This window comes from Fusarium fujikuroi, chromosome FFUJ_chr09 (assembly GCF_900079805.1).
Source record: "Fusarium fujikuroi IMI 58289 draft genome, chromosome FFUJ_chr09".
NCBI lineage: Eukaryota > Fungi > Ascomycota > Sordariomycetes > Hypocreales > Nectriaceae > Fusarium > Fusarium fujikuroi.
In genome coordinates, this window is record NC_036630.1 from 2,883,631 (window position 1) to 2,901,827 (window position 18,197).

The following is an 18,197-nucleotide window of genomic DNA, read 5'->3' on the forward strand; positions in this document are numbered from 1 at the left end:
GGTCTAGAAGCGATAGACCTCCTGTCAGTAGTGACAATCGTCGGGGTGAACGGGCAAGTGATGAGGCTTCTGCTAGATCATCAGGAGCGTCTACTCGCCCGCCAAGGACTTCTACGAGTGGAAGAAGCAGGAGAGACTCCTCGTCCCGCCGGCCTGCGGCTGCCAGTGATGAGGGATATAGTCAATATCAGGGAAGGGACAGCCCACCCAGTCTGATATCTGGGGCCAATACCCAAAGTAGGAGCTCCAACCAACCAAGGCAGAGGACAACATATCAAGAGACTCCAAGCACCTACGACGATTCTGCTGCTTCTGGCCGCTACCCAGCCATGGAAAGTAACACTTCAAGAGGGCAGAGGACAGCATATCAAGCGACTCCAAGCACTTATGACGATCCTGCTGCTTCTGGCCGTTACCCAGCCATGGCAAGCAACACTTCAAGAACTATTGAACCTCCATACCAAGATCCAGCTTCATATAGCCAGCCATCTCCATACTCACAACAATTCGCATATGGGCAACAACAGGCCTTCAGACAGCAAGATCCATACCAAACCCAACCAGCCTCTCAATCACTGTCTTATGGACAACAGACATCGACTCCACAAGGCCTATACCGTCAGGAGCCAGCAAGACAGCAAATGCAATATCAACAAGAACCTGAAAACCAAAATCCATTCATAGCTCCGAGGCCTTCAAACCCATTTCAACAACAGCCCGCAGCACAACAACAGCCATATAATCAATCACCAGTATACCAACGCCCAGCCAGGACTTCCAGAGTTGCACCATCATACCAGCAGCAGCCAAGCGCACAACAAAGTCCATACGGACGACAAAGCACAAGGCAACAAGAACCAGTTACTTATGAACCAGAAGTCCAGAATGACCCGCCACTTCTGTCGTCATATAACCAACAACCCCGGTATCAGACATATTCCTACTATCAAAGTCCCAGCAGACCCACAGCACGAAACTACTCATCATACGATACGGAAACAAGGCCCCAAGAGGACCTTGCGGCAAGAATGGCGAATGTGAGGCTTGATGAGGACTCATACAGGCCGGATAGCTACAATGATGGGCTTTCATCTGAGGAGGAGGAGCCCGTTGAATACGGTGAAACCTTGAGACGTCGGAGAAATAGAGGGAGTGGCGGACAGTGAGTTATCAGGATGAAACATAAAGGCGGATTTTATTTAGATGTTTTTGGTTTGCACTTCATGCTATGCCTTACGCGATACTATCTGTTTGTATTTCAGCTTCATCTAGAGCAAATTTTCATCAAAATTCTCAAACTTGGATTTGAGCCTCAGATCTATGTAGTTGCGCAGATTTGTTATCTCTCTGAGACTGTGAGGCCACCCTGCCCACCCAAGCAGAGTCTTGATAGGCTGTTCTGGAATTGGCATTGCTTACGGTGGCTTTAGTCATGTAACCACCAACCCCGCTCGCTCGCCTCACTTTCCGAGGTACTGCCCCCCTGGAGCCCGAGGAAAGTCGGGACACGTCTCGGTGAGAATTACACCAAATTATTCTTGATCATCTTATATTCACCAGAAGATGTACAAAGTTGAGGCTCTGGGCTTGGAGCTCAATTGCGATTCAACCTTGAAAATGAGGCTTACTCAGAAGAATGTGCAATTAGGCAAATTTGAGTCCCTACCTGCTTACCAACCTCTTCACAAAAAGAAGGTGTCGTTCTCGCCCTACGTGACCTTTACTCATTGGGCCAGGGACTACTGCTCAGTTACACAGATGCTTCGCCTGAAACATCGTGGTCAGATGCAATTGGACTTGTGACGCCCTTCAACAAGCCACAGTGCCAGGAAGTGCAATTTCGGAGCCTGATTCCAAGTCCTACTACTTCCAAAGGAGGTTAAAAAAAAGTCTCACACGGTAGCGTGATGCTGCTTCAAAGTTATTCTGTCCTCCCTGGTCACCCCCAGTGAAGATGTACATGGTGCAGAAGGGAGACTTGTTCTGCTTGGATACAGAATTTGGGGTCAGATTAGCATATTTTCTCTATAGAATGAATTATTCATAATGGAATGCCCTTTTCATCCACTGCGACAGACATCATTATCATACCCCGTATGGCAGTATACTATGATCGACGAAACTTTGCCTTCTGAAAAACAACTCAAAAAGTTCTTCGAAAAGGATGTTTTGTGCTGGGAAAAAGCAAATCAGGTTAGTACAGTGGAACGACAACCTGCACCAGTAGCGCCCTAAAGCCCAATTTATTAGCCTTATACACTGTTTTCGGTGTCACTAACCCATCTGCTGTTCGCAGTTGCTTCAGAAAACATGGGCGGCAAAGATAAAGAAGAGAAACAAACTCAAAAAGAGAACGCTAGGTGCAGAAGTAGATAAAACGATACAAGCTCTGAACGATACCCAGCCATCGCGGACGGTACAAACTGTGGACGAGCTTATACGAATAGCAAAGGAGACATATGGCAACTACCAAAAGCAAAGAGGAGCTGCAGAGAAGGTCTTCTTCAACATTGCTTCATATTTTGAGAGGCACTCCCAGGTCATCGATGTTTTCATTCAACAGGAGCCGAAATTCACAGCACTTATCTGGGGTTCGATACGCTACCTTCTACAGGTATCTCTCAATCCTGACTGTGTAGACAGTATACACAGCAGCTAACGGAGGACAGGTTGTCGTAGACTGCAAAGAGGCGTCAGAAGTAACGGCGAACGGCATATTTCTCATTGCACAACATGCGGAGAGGTGGTCAAGAATGGCGAAAAGCTTCGGGGATAGACAAGGAGTAGAAGAGGCCACGGTAGACTTATACTACCATGTTCTCGACTTCTTGCACTCTGCCATTGAGCGCTTTCAACGAGATAAGCTGAGTGAGTTGAACTTTTAATCTCTTCGAAGCACCCAGCTTGGGCCCTAATGTTAATCCCCACGGCAGCTAGACTTCAAGCGTCGTTCTTCAATAGCGCCAGACGAGAGTTTGAGACAAAAGTCGCTAAGTTGCGAGACGCAGCAGAAAGGTTGGACAAGGAAGTAGATTGGGAAGGTAAGTGTACCTCCCTTGAAACAGCTAATATTATTTCTTTGTTATTGATCGCCCTCGAAACATGCCTGACCTGGCTGACCATCTACACTCGTAGATAAAGAAGAAAGTAAGGCTGCATAACGAGATGACTACATGTTCTCAGTTGACTGGGTGTACAGACAGACAAATAAGGGCAGAGATGTTAAGAATTCTACAGACATCTGAAACCTCTATAGGTATGTTAAAGCAAATTACATGTCTCATTGCCCTCCCCTATTGCTGTATGTCGATCAACTATTCTTCGCAACAAGGTTTTGCCTTGCTTCGCCCCCTGTATTGTAGGAGGCCTTGAGATTATTGGCTCCGAGTCACCTGATCCAAGCCTCGCGACAGGTTTCCCAGGATATTCCAAGCTGCTTCTGACCTCTCCACCCAATCATCCAACTGCGGAGCTATCTACGCGTCAAGTGTTTCACAGCTTTATTTGTCATCAAAAGATCCGATATTGAAGCTCAGTGATATATCAGTAGTTTTTTCGATATCACCTGAGTTTCTGGCCAGATCGCCCTACCATTACGCTAAAGCACCTGAATACGCATGACCCAGAGCTGACCGTATTTTCTATCAGAAAAACCCAAAATGATTACCGAGGCAATGTTGGCGTATGATGTGGAAAAAGGTAAGATAACAGAAATCTAATTACCTCATCACTTTAATTCCGAGATTCAATCGAATCACACTGTCGTGAGCCATAAACTATACACCAGCAAAGGAGGACTGATGTTATCTTCGCTTACCTACGTCATTGAACGATGACGAGTGACCTGATGCTTACATTTCTATGCAGGAGCTCGGAAGATGAGAATGGACACCAGCCAAATTTACAACTGCATTAGTGCATTGGCTAGTCCAGTTGCCAATCGCCCAAAAGGTCTTGATGTTGCAGCCTCGGATGCTCAGCCCAAGTGGCTCACTACGCACCCAACGTACCAGAAATGGCGAGCAAATAGATTCCCGAGCCCACTTTGGATAGTGGGTAAGCCAGGTATGTACTAAACCGATGATGCACTAGGAAGAATGACCAAACAATTATATTATAGGCGCGGGCAAATCAGTACTCGCCCATCAAACTTCCAGTTCCTTGTCTCAATCAGGGCACACCGTCTTCACGCACGCCTTCCAGTGCAACGTGTCCTCACAGAAGCGGGGCAGGGCCAGCCTTCCAATTTCAATCCTTGCCCAGCTTCTTCCTTCAACATATCCAGTTCAAGATTTTCAAACCCAAGTTTTTACAAAGCTTGTCCCTTCATATAATCAGTATAAGCCACGATTTGAAGAATGTCCCTTTGAGCAGCTATGGCCTCACTGTATCACCCTTCTAGAGAAAGAAGGAGATTTCGTGCTGCTCATAGATGCTATCGATGAATGTAATTTCAGCAACCATGCGCAAGCAGATGAGCTCCTGGAGTGTTTTCAACAGGTCCTGGACCGCACAAGTGGAAAGATTATTATCTTTTCTCGCCCTAGCGATATGTTTGGCTTCGGAACCTCGTCAGAACCCCCCATGAATGAGATCAGAATCACCGAAGAAGATACCCTACCTGAGATTATGGCATTCTGTGCTTCAGCACTAAGGAATTTGAAATTCACAGATGAGATGAAGCTTCAGGTGACCTCCCGACTCAACCGCGATGCCAACAACTTTTTGTGGGCTACAAAATTCCTACAGCAGTTGGAAACTGCTCGCAAGATGGAGACATTTAAAGCAGTTGTCGAAGACTGGCCCAATGATATCTGGGGCGTTTACACCAAAGTTTGGCTAGATAGGCTAAGCAGCCTTGATGACGAGAATAAGTCGATTTGTCAGGAGATATTTTTAATGTTGCTTGGAGCTCGAAGGGAATTCAAGATCGATGAATTGGACGCCGCTCTTGGTTTAATTCCAGGCTCGGGCATTGCCAAGTTTATTACTTCAACACATTGCCAACCTTTGATTCAGGTTTTTGATGGCAGTGTGAGCCTCAGTCATGCTTCTGTCCGAGATTTCCTGCTCAGTGGAGTACTCGGTGACATCAGATTCTCCAAATCAGGCCCCGACGCGACTTTGGCTCGGAAGTGTCTTGAGTTTCTCATTAGAGAGATTTATGGAAGTCAGGACCGCATCGGTCAACGTCTGAGGAAGAACATTGGAGCTGGTGTTTCCGACCCTAGCGACGACAAGAGCTTTTACGAATATGCTGCTCGCTACTGGTACATTCATCTCACAGCCCTCTCGGCTCCCGACCAAAGTTTATTGGAACTCGCCAACAAATTTCTACATCTACTCCACTTCGCCTACTGGGCTGAATACTCGATCACGGATAGTGGTGACTTCCAAGCTATCCGGTCAACAGAGATTACTTTGACGGTTTGGTCAAATAGTTTGAGTTGTCGTGACAGATCTCTGATACACCTGGATGACTACTTTGAGTGCCCTTACCGAAATCTTGCTAGAGTCTTCAAAGAAAATGAAGAAGACAAGGAATTACAATGGCTAGCTTTGATGCATCTTGGGTTCTATTACTACGATAAGGGAAGGATGACTGAAATGGCAGAAGTTCGTAGGAAGGTCGCTGCTGGGCTTAAGGATCTCCTTGGACCACGTCACCCTCTAGCGCTTCAAGCGTCTGCAGATGCAGCATACACATTTCTTTTCAACAACGAACTCCGGGAAGCCCAAAGACTCTTTGCCGAATTAGCCAGTGTCCAGCGTGAAGTTGGAGGTCCAGACGATGCCAGTTCCTACTTTACGCTTGTTTTCAAGGCTCAGGCTGAATATCTCATGCTTGACTCGCTGAAAGCACTTAATACGCTTACTGATTCTTTGGAGGGTTTCTTTCGAACACTAGGTCCAGGGAGCAATGGCTATCTGATAGCTCAATTATGGTATGCTGTTGCTAATGCATCAGCTGGTCATATTGAACAAGGCATCAAACTACTGGAGTCCGTGCGTGACAAGCGAAAGGAACAGTATGGGCCGAAGGACTCTTTTGGAATTACTACACAGATCTTCCTGGGAGATTTATACCGAAAATTGGGCTCCGATGAAGGGGCTCTGCAAAATATCCTGCCTGCACTTAGCTTTCGACGTAGCTTCTGGCAACTCTCTCACTTTTTGACGCTCGATACAGCTCTTGTGTTGGCAATCACATACAGAGATTTTGGTCGACAGGATGAATCAGCTGAAATCATCGAAGAGCTTGAAACCAACGGGGGGCTGGACAGAGAGCAAAACATAATACGAGCCTGCCAAGTCAAGCATATGAGGGCCCTGTGGTTGTTCGAGGATGGACAACTCGACAAGTCCATTGGGATACTGGAGTTATTACTCATCGAGATTGACGAGAAGCACAATAACAGGGCCCTGCAGTGGGTTCGGCTCGACCTTGCATATATGCTCAGATACAGAGGAAGAGATGGCGATGAGAATAACGCAAGCTCACTCTTCGATGGTATTGTTACAGATGATGCAAACGATCCTGACGATGAGCCAGATCCACCAAGATGGCTGGACATTGCGGAGCGGGCGCTTAAATTGCTACGGAAAGGAAATACTGACGGAGCAAATGATCTTCTCGGGAGGGAGAAATTGCGTTGGGCTCGTGAGGAGACCCTATGGATGTGGCTAGGGATGCCGGCGGCTGATACAGGATGGATGAGGCTGCCAAAAGGCTTGGGTGATGACAATATGTGATTTATATACTGCCTGCGACTAACCCATTCTTTCCCAACTTCTAAGAATAAATTGATACTATTTCGATTTACATCCGTTACTAAATCGAATCCCGGACAGTACTGTTGTACGAATACAAAGTTATATAAATATAAGTAGCCTTGGTTTGTTTAAATAATTATTTGGTTATTTTTCCTTAGACTGAGAAAAGTAAATGTTGTCTAAGCCGTTAGTTTTATATTCACCATAACACCACTACGGAGTGAAGTATCGTGCAGTAATAAGGTTGGGGCTTCAAAAGAAGCTCTATCGCCAACTTCAGGGCAAAGAACACAGCAGGAGACTTTCCAACTATTTCCTCGTGATGCTTGAGATAACGCCTTAGCTGAAAGGTTAGCTATTTGTGTTTGCTTCGAATCACTCCTGCTTGCAGCCTAAGAATCAGGAATAATGACCACGGGATCCTACATTTTGACTTGAACGCTCGTCGACTCTCGGACGTGCCATAAGACTCCATCTCCTCCATCAGGATTCCCAACGAAGGATCCCACCTGAAGAATTTGTCGACCAAAGCCATTGTCTTAACTGGCGCTGTAAAGTCGCACCAGAAGCCTTCACTCGTTCGACACATGATCACAGCACGATCTATTAACCATTCAGTATCTTGAAACTCAACATGACAGTGTACTTACATCTCAGTGGCGCTTTAAGCGTCTTGCTCTGTCCAAGAACAACCATCTCTTTCCTATAGCTCGACAAGTCATAGGACTTAGGCGCAGCCTTGGTGAAGTCAATGCCCTGCCATGAACCACTCCAATTCGAAGAGCTGTAGAGCTTATGATGAGGTTCGCAGATAAGCATGACCTGATTCGCCTTGGCAAGTTCTCGGAGAGTGCTAACTCCAGCTTTGATATCCGATTCCTCCAATGCTTTGTTAACGGCTATTCGGTTCTGGAGCGCAATCTCGTCTAGCTCTGTTGATGGCTTGATAGCGAAGTTGGCTGTTGCGTAGTGTACTGCGTTATGAACAAATCCTTCGCCTTTCTCGCGTTGAAGTTCGGGGATGCGATCTCGTACTAATTCGTTAGCTAACGTGGTGAACGGTGAGGTGGACTTACAGTTGATGGTTGAGGAAAGCGAAACATCGTATTTGGACTCGCAATTGATTCTGGCAAGCTATTTGGCGTCTTTAGCAGGGCAAGATCGTTTTTGGGTAGATGATAGCCTACCTTTGTGAAGATGGCAGTAATGATATCACCGTTGCTGATCTCACTCGCAAAAACATGCTTACCCACCGAACGGTCTCTCGCCTTGTCTCTCAAATTCTGTACCACCTGTATTGGTAGAAATACGAGTCTAGACTCCTCTTTCCTGTCTTTAATCAAGTCGAGAGCAATTCTTCCCATCACCAACGCCTGATCCTTGATGCTGCGTATGCGCATCCGTCCGATCCGATCACCCGGGCTAGCCTCAGTATTGGAGAGCTTTTCACTGCCTAGCAAATCATCCTTGTACCCGGTCATTTCTGGCGGCGTTTTCCCCTCGATAACAATAAGCCATGCCTTGATGATGTTGGCCAATCCGCCTTGATCAGCAAAGACATGCGGTACACTCACCGCGAGAGCTGCTCCATCCGAAAACTTGGTTAAGTGGACATACAACAACGGCGAATTAGGCGGCTCGTCTTTTCGTTCATCTGGCCAATCCTTCGGCCTTAGGCGCGCGTCAATCGTCTCCATATCTGGTAAAAAGGCTACACCATCGCTTGGGTGTAGAATCTTCGACAGTTCATATGTCTCGCCGTACGAATATCCAGCGCTGACTGACGACCATTTAAAGAGCTCATAACCATCTGGAAAAACATACGGTAAATGATACTTCAGGCGTGTATCACCGCGGGATGGGAAAATACGTGCGCCTAATTTTCGCCAGTGATCTCTGATCAGCTTATCTAGACCGGTCTTCAGGACTTGCTCGTCGAGAGGATGGTCTGTTATGAAGAATGTTCGGGTGCGAAGGTTGGGGATCGGGCTTGTCTGGTCGCTCCATGAAACGGGTATTATCTCCATTTTGATCGGCAAAGTCACACAAATTGCTCAATAGTAGGAAAAAATGTTGAAGTGATTGATGAAGATGGATTCGTGATGATAAATTAATCGGTCTGTGCTGGAGGAGCAAACGGATTTCAGTGTCAATGTCAGCTCTAGTCCGTATCAAGTTACTCTGCACAAGTCCGAAGAATGTCACCTTCATCCCTCCAACCATGTCAGCGTCAAGCTATTATTGCTCTTGCCCAAAAGGCCACCATTCTATTGTAATAGATAGCCTGGAATCCTTTCAAATCACTGATATCCCGTTGCTTATCTAATGAACAACAAAAGAGAGGTTTTTGAGTCCTTTGAAGGGAGGCAGAGACTGCAATAACGCGAGTGACGGCGCAAGATAATGCTAGTTTGAGGTTGGCGGTGGCTACAGTCTTAGTAAATACATAAAAATGAAAATGAAAATAAAAATAAATAAAATATCTTTCATCTATTAAAATTTGAGTAAATAATAGCTAGCCTAGTCTTAAAATAAAATAACTAAACGACAAGACATGCTTTCGTAAAGATTCTGACAATTTCATATATCGCAACAGTTCATATTTAGAGGGCATTATTATATAAGCGCTCTGTTAGTTGCATAGAAAGGCAAGTTCGGTATCGCGTAAGACGTGGTTTGAGTCATCTACAGCAGTTGACCTCGGCCGTTGAGAGAGGCCGCGGAGCCCGAACGCTGAGGACGTCATGTACCATCTAGCAGGTTGTTAGGTATGATGAATCGATCAAGACTACTGGAGTGCTCTGCTAGCACTTACATGGAACTCATACGTTCCCTCATCGAACATTTTCCTCAGCAAAGACACGAGTTTCCCAGGGTTAATGTTTCCCTTGTCAAAGTCTTGGAATTCGCCGGTCTGGTAGTCCTGCGAAAGATGCTGCAATGTGCTTGAGTTCATGGAAGGCATTCTGGGAGTCTGGGTAGGTATCTGGCCCCTTAACCGAAGATTATTGTTGCTTGTGGATATGTGATAATTTTGGTCCTCGAAACTATCACGAAGACGCGACCGTGTGTGCTTTTATCATCTGTTCTTACGTAGCTGGTAGCCTAAAGGCTGTCTCCATTTGACCAGAGTCACCAGCGCGCAAGTGGAAAAGCAGGGATGGCCCTTTTCTTGTGCACCAGTAAGCGCCGAGGCTTCAAGGCGTTTATTTTGTAATTTCAGCTGTAATCTGGCGAAACGAATGTGAAATGAATGTATTTTCAACCCCCATGTCTCAGGTCCTAGTACTCCGCCACCACATACATGCCTGCAACCATCGAATGAGGTTCTAGGGCAGCTATGTCAGCACCCCCCTTTCAGGCGCAGTGCCACTGGAAATGACCATGATCGCCTGAAATGCGCTTCTGAGGGTGTGCATCGCTGAAGGCCGCCCCCAAACGACCTGTTGAATCCAATCGTCAGGCTAAATGGGACTTTCAAGCCAGAGCCTCGTTTTGACATAATGCATTGCGAGGAATTTCAATGGTTAAAAGGCCTTTGTCGCCCCAATTTACGATGTCCCTCTTGTCATGCTTGCAGCGGTTGACTCATTGTTTATATTTGAGCTAATCGCTGCGCCATGACTCCATTCTTAGACAATAACAACAGTGCACGGGCAACTGTCGACCCCGGCGCTGACTCGTCATATGGCGACTACGTGCCCAGTCTGACAGAGAATACCGCCACCGAAAATATTTTGTTTTCACGCCGCAATTCGGTGCCGTTAGAACACATTTCATATCCGCACGTATTACCAGAACTCCAGGTAGATCCGCCTTCCGAAAACGCTCCAGGTCCTGAGACTGCTGCTGGCGTGAGTTTGTTCCAAGAATGAGTCAAACAGTCTTGACGTGGCTGACGGGGATACAGGGGGGTTCATGTTCTCTGCCGCCTCTCGACCCTGCCAACCGTGATGCTCTCAGGGGGCGAGGGCTATCTGTCCAGGATACTGGCTCTCGTCCCGAAACCAAGAAAGAAGCTTCAGTGATCTCTGACCTCGGAAATCGCGAATGGAGCAAGGTTGTGGACGTTGAGACTTCCGATGAGGAAACCGATAGTGACTTGCCACCAGAAGCCCCTCTTCAGGACAAGCTTCTGGCAGACCACCATAAGTTCCATGATGGACGGAAAGGATTCATTCCTCGTGGGCACATCAGGAAGGTGATTAACGAGCAGTCTGTGAGGCAACATTTGCGCGAATACTTGTCCATTCCTCCCAAAGAGGACCGCCACAGCATGATCGAGCGCTACGTCCGCCAGATATTCTCCCAAGACTGCGAGAACAAATCCTACGTAATAATCTTCACAATTTTGGTTCTCACGGAAAAGTCGGAATGCATAGTAAATTTCCTGAACGAACGGATCGATGATAGTGCTCTTCCCTTTCGCAAGGAGAATCAGAATCCTCAAGGGAAGGTGCCGGCCGTCGACCTCCGTCCGAGACGAGGTGTCAGACGGATCAAGGCCTTCAAGGGATGGTCATTAGTCGCTAAGATGAACTTTGAGGAGTGGCAATGGGCTGTCAATGCGCCCTTCTTCAACCGTGGGCAAGACGGTGATGTCAAGATTTATGATCTGCAAGATGCTGCTGTTCTGCCTTTTGTCACAAGGAACCCTCTCTCCGGATATCAGGAGATCGAGGAGTATCACGGCGGGTTTGGGAAAGTCTCCAAGAGATACATACACGCCGATCATCATAATCTCAAAGTGTCTGACGTACGTCGCAAACATCCTCACATTTCAATTTAGGAAACTAACATCGAGAAGAAGAAGAATACCGCTTTCGCCGTGAAAAAGCTAGACTCAAAGAACTACCAGCAGTTCAAAGCAGAGTTCGACATGCTGGCTAAGCTTGGCAAGACAAATCATTGCCACCTTATTTCCGTCCTCGGTGCGTATTGTCAGTTCAACGAATACTATCTCATATTTGACTGGGCGGACTGTGATCTCCTAAGATATTGGAAGAACCACCACAGTGAGCCAGAATTCAGTCTGGAGAATGTGCTATGGCTTGCTGAGCAGTGCGTCGGTCTTGCTAGTGGCCTGGAGCAGATTCACCGCTACGGTAGCCTGGAGCAACAGGACGGCACGGGAGATTGCTCCTCAGAGAAGCTCTATGGTCGTCATGGCGACATCAAACCAGAGAATATCCTATGGTACCGTGACTCGGATCAAGGCCCTGGTACGTTGCGCATATGCGACTTTGGCGTTTCCGAGTTCCATTCCACACAGAGTCGATCAGGTATACGCAATAGCCACGTCGCTTCGTCGCCCTACTACCGCCCTCCTGAATGGGAGCTTCAAGATGGAACCATCAGTCGCTCGTACGATATCTGGACCATAGGATGCCTGTATCTTGAGTTTCTCGGCTGGCTTCTGGGTGGATGGAAGATGGTAAGAAGTATGATTATTGCCAGAAAGCCGCCTTCGTGTAGCCCAGGAATAAGTCTTTGGCCTGATAACCCCTACTATAATCTCGACAGCCACAGAACGAAGGCTACTCTAAAGCCAGCAGTGACAAAGGTGTGCCTATCGTGAAGCAACTCACTTGTATCACGTTGAGCTAAAATTCTCGTTTACAGTTCATCCAAGACGCACATGCCAACCCGAAATGTTCTGACTTTATACACGATTTCCTGGATGTTATTCAAAAAAAACTCCTCGTCGTTGAGTATCATCACGAAGGCAGCGGCAAGCGTATAAACAGCGGAAGGTTGCATTTTCTCTTGCAGAAGATGTATATTAAATGCAAGAAGGACCCTCAGTATGCAATCGAGGCCCGACCGAGAACCTTTACATAGATATCATTTCATTCTGCGGTGATTTACAAGACCATATCGCTATTGTTTCAATCATAAATTCAAAAAAGCAGAGACGCCTAGCAGTAACATAGAATAAAGTTCCACTCTTCTGTATATCTTTTCAAAAAATTGCAATATCATATCCGGGGTGGCGGAAGTCAATGAAACCCCTAGGGAGGCTCCCTGCGCCAACCCTTTCACAAATCCCAACGTTCATCGAAGAACCCACCGAATCGAATGGACGAACAATTAGCACATAGTGGATTCGACTTCTTTCAGGTCCAAGCCCCCTTGCCCTTCCGACGACCACGCATAGCGCGTTAGAAATGAGCGGTTGTAATTGGTCTCGGGAGTTGAACACTAGATTGACATCAGGGGAGGTCTCCCGAAGAGACAGACCATATGCTCTCGCTCTAATGGAGGGTTGTCCGGAACGGCCTGTGGATTTGGTTTCCGTAGCCTCCCATGGTGACTTCAACTCCGCGTCCCAGTCAACTTGATCGAAAGGGACGCTGAGATAGTCGATTTCTCCCTGAAAAGCCATCCATGACCACGTCGGTATTTTCTCTCGATGGGGGGGGATTTCAATCTTGCGTAGAGAGTCCTTGTTGAGAGCACGAGTCCACAGTAGACTCCTGTGTAGAAGACTCTTGTGATCTGCTTGAATGGAGTCACCTAAAATACCAAACTTGCCTCGACATTTGAAGCCCCAGGCCAGCCGTTGCTCCAACCCATTCATAGCTACAGCTCGGTCTTCCCAATGACTGAAGCCGAGTTTGGAGTAGGTCTTGTAGAGATCTTGATAGTACAGAATTCTCTGTCCTCGTGTCGTCTCTTGCGGAGCTGCTACCGACATTATGGCTTTTTGAGGAAAGCTTGGGTCCCCTAGAAGGGCGGCCAGCTGGCTTTTGTCAAGGTCAGCCCTGCATGACTTGTATAGGGTTTATAGAAGAGACTCACTTATTCATCTTGGTCAGCGTTTCACATCTAACACCGTCTCCGCATTCGAAGTATGTCTGCTTGTTCGTAAAATATATAGTCCTCCGGGCAAGAGCGCGCTCCTGAAGCACCCAGCCCCTCTTGTTCAATGACCCTTCCAAAACGTCATTGTTGAAGTCGTCTAAATAGCGACTCACGTAAAATGGCGAGTTGTCCTCTAGTGAAAAGCTGACATAGTCGTTTTTGGATGAGTGCAATCTGTTCTTGAGGAACCCATCACACTGCCCCGAAGCACAACTGGCCGCAATTACACAGTAAGCTGAGCTAAATACTTGCTCCATGCGACCACTTTCAGTGTTGAAGTCGCCACCAGGGCCTTGAATGATACACAGAGAGTCGATCCAAAGATACTGAACTCCCAATGCCCTGGTAGTGTAGACAGCGTCTTTGAAAGTGTTTGGAAGCGCCTCGAATTTAATCTCTTTTGAGTGAGCCATCACATTGGACGTAGTAGTGCAAAAGTGCGGGTTCAATACACTAGCTTCTCCCCACGGGTGGGACAGAGCAACGTACTCGACTTCGACAGGGATATCCTCGTTCCGAGTACTGCAAAGACGGATCTTCGAACTATCTGAACTTCCAACGTCGAGAAGTCTTGTCGGCAACTGAGTTGCTTTGCGGCTTCGCATGTCACGGGAGACCACCGACTCAACTGAATCCATCCCGTAGGCAGATATATGAGGAAGGGTAGCTGTCTTTGTCCGCAAAGGCCGTCTGCAAGCATCATGGCTTTCATCGCACACCTGCAGCCATCGCTTAACGAGGCGAAAATGCTCGGCTTCTCGCGGGCTGATGCGAAGTCTCGGCCGTCCAATCTGGATAGGCAAGGGCATTTCAGAGCCTTGATGTAGGTCAGCCACACAAATTCGTAAAAGGAAGGATTAATAAGAGGTTGAGCTTACCCCCAGGTCTAAATATAGAGAAGACGGGAGGATCACTTTCGTTCAACTTGATCACAGAGCCAACTCTACTGAAAACGGCATTTGCGGTCGTTCCTTCGAGATGTTTAGAAGCCTCCCATCTCATTGCGCACCAGCGACACTGATATATCCCCTTTTTCAAGTCAGATAGTGTGTCGTTGACTCTGAAATCGGGTGCCCAAAAGTCCAATGCCGCGCATTCTCTGCAGAGTGAGTCACTTTCTCTTTCTTTGGTACTTTTCGGTACTGGTCTGGTAGAAGATTGCCTGAGAAAGTTCTTGGCAAACTCATTGTCGACGATAAAGTCCCAGACTTTGATGTCAATCTATGCAAGTTTAGTCTAAATCGAGGGTTTTCACGACCAAACACATACATCCTTTATATGGTCAGCTGCATCTCAAGGAATAATCGAACATTCAACTCACTCTCTGATCAATTGATATCAATAACATTACTTCACGAATGAGGAATCACATAAACCTACGTGCTGATTTCTGTCAGTCTCCCGACTATCTCAGAGCCTTGTATTGACCTTACCGCCTGCCAGCAAGAGTCATTATGTAATTCACTCCTATTTTTAGTGTTAACGACTCACATACTAACAGATAGTTAGCTATAGTTTAGCAGAGGAAATCTGGCATTTACTTACATCCTATCATTTTTAGCACGCGGCTATCTCAGCTAGCAATGCCAGGTTCCCCTTACTGGCTGCATGGCCTCACAATTAACGATTTTCTCAAACTCTCCGGAGGTATAAGCTCACATTTTCCTTCATCTGCGTGATAGCAAATCCACTTGCTGGCTTTTCTCTCTTCGGCGTTCTCTTAGCCATATCTGGGTGTAGGCTACTGCTGCTGTCAGTTCTAATTTGCATGTGCGTAAGTGGTCGTGGTTGCGCTATGTCTCTTGGTAATAGGTATTTTGGATCCTTCTTAGTCCTGTCTAAGATCTGAGTCAGCGATTTTCTCAAGTATGCTGCCGTTACTCGACGTGGTATTCCTGATTTCTTGTCTGAGGGTGATCTTGTATGAGTAATTCTGGGACCTTGGCTGTTTTCAGATAGGTATAGGGTATCTCCATCTTCTGATGGAAGATCAACGACGAGAAGCCTTTCTTTGACGATAGTAACAAGGTCCCCAAGAGCTGATTCATTTGCCTGTGCTTCAGTTCTCCTTGAGAGGTCATCAAGCTGCTGCATGACAACTGGATGGACAAGCGCAACCATCTGATCAGCAGCTCCACGGGTTATATAGTAAGGAGGGTCATAATCGTGTTTGGCGCCTCCACGGATAGAATCGTTGAAGTTATCCAAACCCTGTTGGCCATCTAGAAGCCATACGACGAATTCGAGAATAATGCAGCCCATGGACCATACATCGTAGAGCCGCGACGTGGCTTGAGTTTTGTTGACTACTGTTTCTGGTGGCTCGTAGCGGAGCGTGCCGTATTTGGTGCTCGTCATATTCTGACGAAGTCTCGTGCTTACTTCGTGGTGTTTTGCTAGGCCCATATCCGCTATCTTTAACGTCCCAAGAGCTGATGGAGGAGAGCTTCTAAATCGCAGAATGTTCTCCGGTTTCAGGTCTCCATGCCGAATACCGCCCCCTTCTTCATGGGTTGTGCTTGGACCGGCATGTGCCTCAGGACCATAGCCATGAAGTAGTTCTAGGGCCTCTGAGAGCCCACAAAGCTGCTGGAGAGCATCCATCATGAGGTTGGAAGACAATTTGGGAGAGGCTTCGCTTTGCCAAAAGTCTCGTAGATTACCTCCGTCAGCCCATGGGAAAAGGAAATAATGCGATAATCCCATTTTAATGGCTGCAAGGCATGGGAGCATGTTCGAGTGCTTAAGATGCCTGCAGTTCGATAAGGCATTAGCTTCAATATTGAACGCCTCGGCCGCGTCGTCTTGCATTGCAGGGCCGGTCTTTATTTCTTTGACGGCGACATTAACCTTTCTTCCATTCTTCTGAGGCTGTTGTGTTACTAAAGAAAAAAAAATCTTTTTTGGGTGATGACTAACCTGAAAAAGAGATTCACTCAAATGCTCGCGGTGTATTTCCACCTGAAATATCTCTCCGAAAGTTCCCTGCTTGGCCTCGCTTTTGACAAGTCTGAACGGTAGGATTAGCCTCTCATCCAATTCGTAAATAAAGTTCTGGTCGTCAAAGACTGGTGCGAGAAACCGCCATTGCTTGTTGTAAAAGTCGGACAACCTCAGTGATGTCCAGAGCCTGGGTTTGAAAGCGTCCGGGTTGGACAGGTCGCATTTTAGATCTGTAACGGTGCTTATGTGCCCCTCGTCGTTGATGGGTCTCTTTCTTTCAACTGGAAGGCTTTCGTCGTCGAAGCCTTTTGCGTGAAACGCCTTCATTGCCTTATACAAATCCTTGCCATCGATGATGGAGCAAGTAAGCGCAAAGACTTGATTTGCACTATTGACAATGAAGTCTACTAATGGTTCATTCCTCATTGTTTTCTCAACGTTCATTTCTCGGTAAACAGTTTCTCGAGTTATGAGCTTTTTGAGGACGCCTCGTGGTAGGTACTCTTTCTCTGCACCGTTGGAGTATTGGCTGGTGTTGTAACTATCGCAGATAATGCTCCCCAGTCCCGAGTTTGACTCTGATCCAGACTCTGAATCAGATTCTGGGCACGAAGCATCGTGACTCATCGTTGAGACCTATTGCTGAGACGATACACCGCTTTTGATACTTAATAATGGGTTGTTGAGTGTTCTTGGAGATAAAATATGTAGGTGAGGTTGGCAAATTGGGGCTCTCCGTTTACGAAGGATATGTTTATTTTATTGGCAGTAGATACGTACTAAGGTTTTGTGACTGGAACGTATGGATTGGTCGTGTGAGTGGAGTCTTATTAGCTACTGTTGGATCGAAATGTGCGGGGTGGTAACCCCAGGTTAGGCTCAGGTAGTAAATAAGACTCCATTCACACGTATCGATTGGTCATATGAGCAGGCTCAAGGTGCCCCTCTCACGTTGTAGATGGCAAGGAAGTGTTATGCAGGTATCTGGGGAGGATGGCAGGCCTCAAATGCAAGATGATGACAAGTTTATCACGTCTCCGAACCAAGGTGCTTCCAGAGCCTTAAGAATGCCGCCTTATTGCGGTTGCCGATCAAAAGTATTTTCTATTGTCGCCGTCCAATAAGAGAGTGAGATGCCTGACAAGAACCAGGTCACTCTTAAACCCCTCGAATACATGGGCAAAACCTGCCGTCATACTAGAGTGAAAGGACTTCAATAACAAAAACCCGAGCCTGGTTCTTCAGCTGACCATTGTGCTGTACGTTTCGGGTATTCTAAAGCGGCTGAAAACACCTGACCTTATTTTCAAGCCTCACCCCCACCTTGCATGCAACAATGAGACGACATGTGAGATTAAAATTGTGACCTGTAAGTACTAACTTAGCCAAGCTACATGCGTGCCCGGTCACATACCTGTGCCTTTTGCTTATCAAGCAATATCTAATGCAAGCCACCAAATTTCAACATCAATAAGTTTGCTTAGGATTTCAATGACAGGTCATGGTTATGGTTAATCAGTTTGCGTCCTAAAAAATGCTTAGGTTACTTTGCTTTTGGCCTAGAGACAATAAGTATTAATTATAAATTTTGAAGCTTCTATAGCTAAAATACAGAA

The 18,197-nt window shown here is 46.7% G+C and overlaps 5 protein-coding genes; 2 read left to right on the top strand and 3 right to left on the bottom strand.

Annotated features, from left to right (window-relative positions):
• Positions 1–2,046: 2,046 nt before the first annotated feature.
• On the top strand, positions 2,047–6,753 carry FFUJ_09206 (uncharacterized protein; the record flags this gene model as incomplete). XM_023568918.1 has 6 exons in its annotated part: positions 2,047–2,193; positions 2,297–2,614; positions 2,670–2,868; positions 2,934–3,041; positions 3,868–4,065; positions 4,121–6,753. 6 exons carry the CDS (start codon positions 2,047–2,049, stop codon positions 6,751–6,753), a joined length of 3,603 nt encoding a protein of 1,200 aa, XP_023436036.1.
• A 376-nt stretch (positions 6,754–7,129) lies between these two features.
• On the bottom strand, positions 7,130–8,801 carry FFUJ_09205 (uncharacterized protein; the record flags this gene model as incomplete). XM_023568920.1 has 4 exons in its annotated part: positions 7,130–7,377; positions 7,425–7,808; positions 7,851–7,908; positions 7,962–8,801. 4 exons carry the CDS (start codon positions 8,799–8,801, stop codon positions 7,130–7,132), a joined length of 1,530 nt encoding a protein of 509 aa, XP_023436037.1.
• Positions 8,802–9,459: 658 nt separating this feature from the next.
• FFUJ_09204 (uncharacterized protein) lies at positions 9,460–9,739 on the bottom strand (the record flags this gene model as incomplete). XM_023568921.1 has 2 exons in its annotated part: positions 9,460–9,507; positions 9,590–9,739. 2 exons carry the CDS (start codon positions 9,737–9,739, stop codon positions 9,460–9,462), a joined length of 198 nt encoding a protein of 65 aa, XP_023436038.1.
• A 655-nt stretch (positions 9,740–10,394) lies between these two features.
• On the top strand, positions 10,395–12,615 carry FFUJ_09203 (uncharacterized protein; the record flags this gene model as incomplete). XM_023568922.1 has 4 exons in its annotated part: positions 10,395–10,628; positions 10,685–11,530; positions 11,582–12,337; positions 12,397–12,615. The coding sequence occupies 4 exons, from the start codon at positions 10,395–10,397 to the stop codon at positions 12,613–12,615; spliced, it is 2,055 nt and encodes a 684-aa protein (XP_023436039.1).
• Positions 12,616–12,736: 121 nt separating this feature from the next.
• On the bottom strand, positions 12,737–17,208 carry FFUJ_09202 (related to tol protein; the record flags this gene model as incomplete). XM_023568923.1 has 5 exons in its annotated part: positions 12,737–13,520; positions 13,576–14,455; positions 14,517–14,859; positions 15,298–16,509; positions 16,558–17,208. The coding sequence occupies 5 exons, from the start codon at positions 17,206–17,208 to the stop codon at positions 12,737–12,739; spliced, it is 3,870 nt and encodes a 1,289-aa protein (XP_023436040.1).
• Between the last annotated feature and the right edge of the window lie 989 nt (positions 17,209–18,197).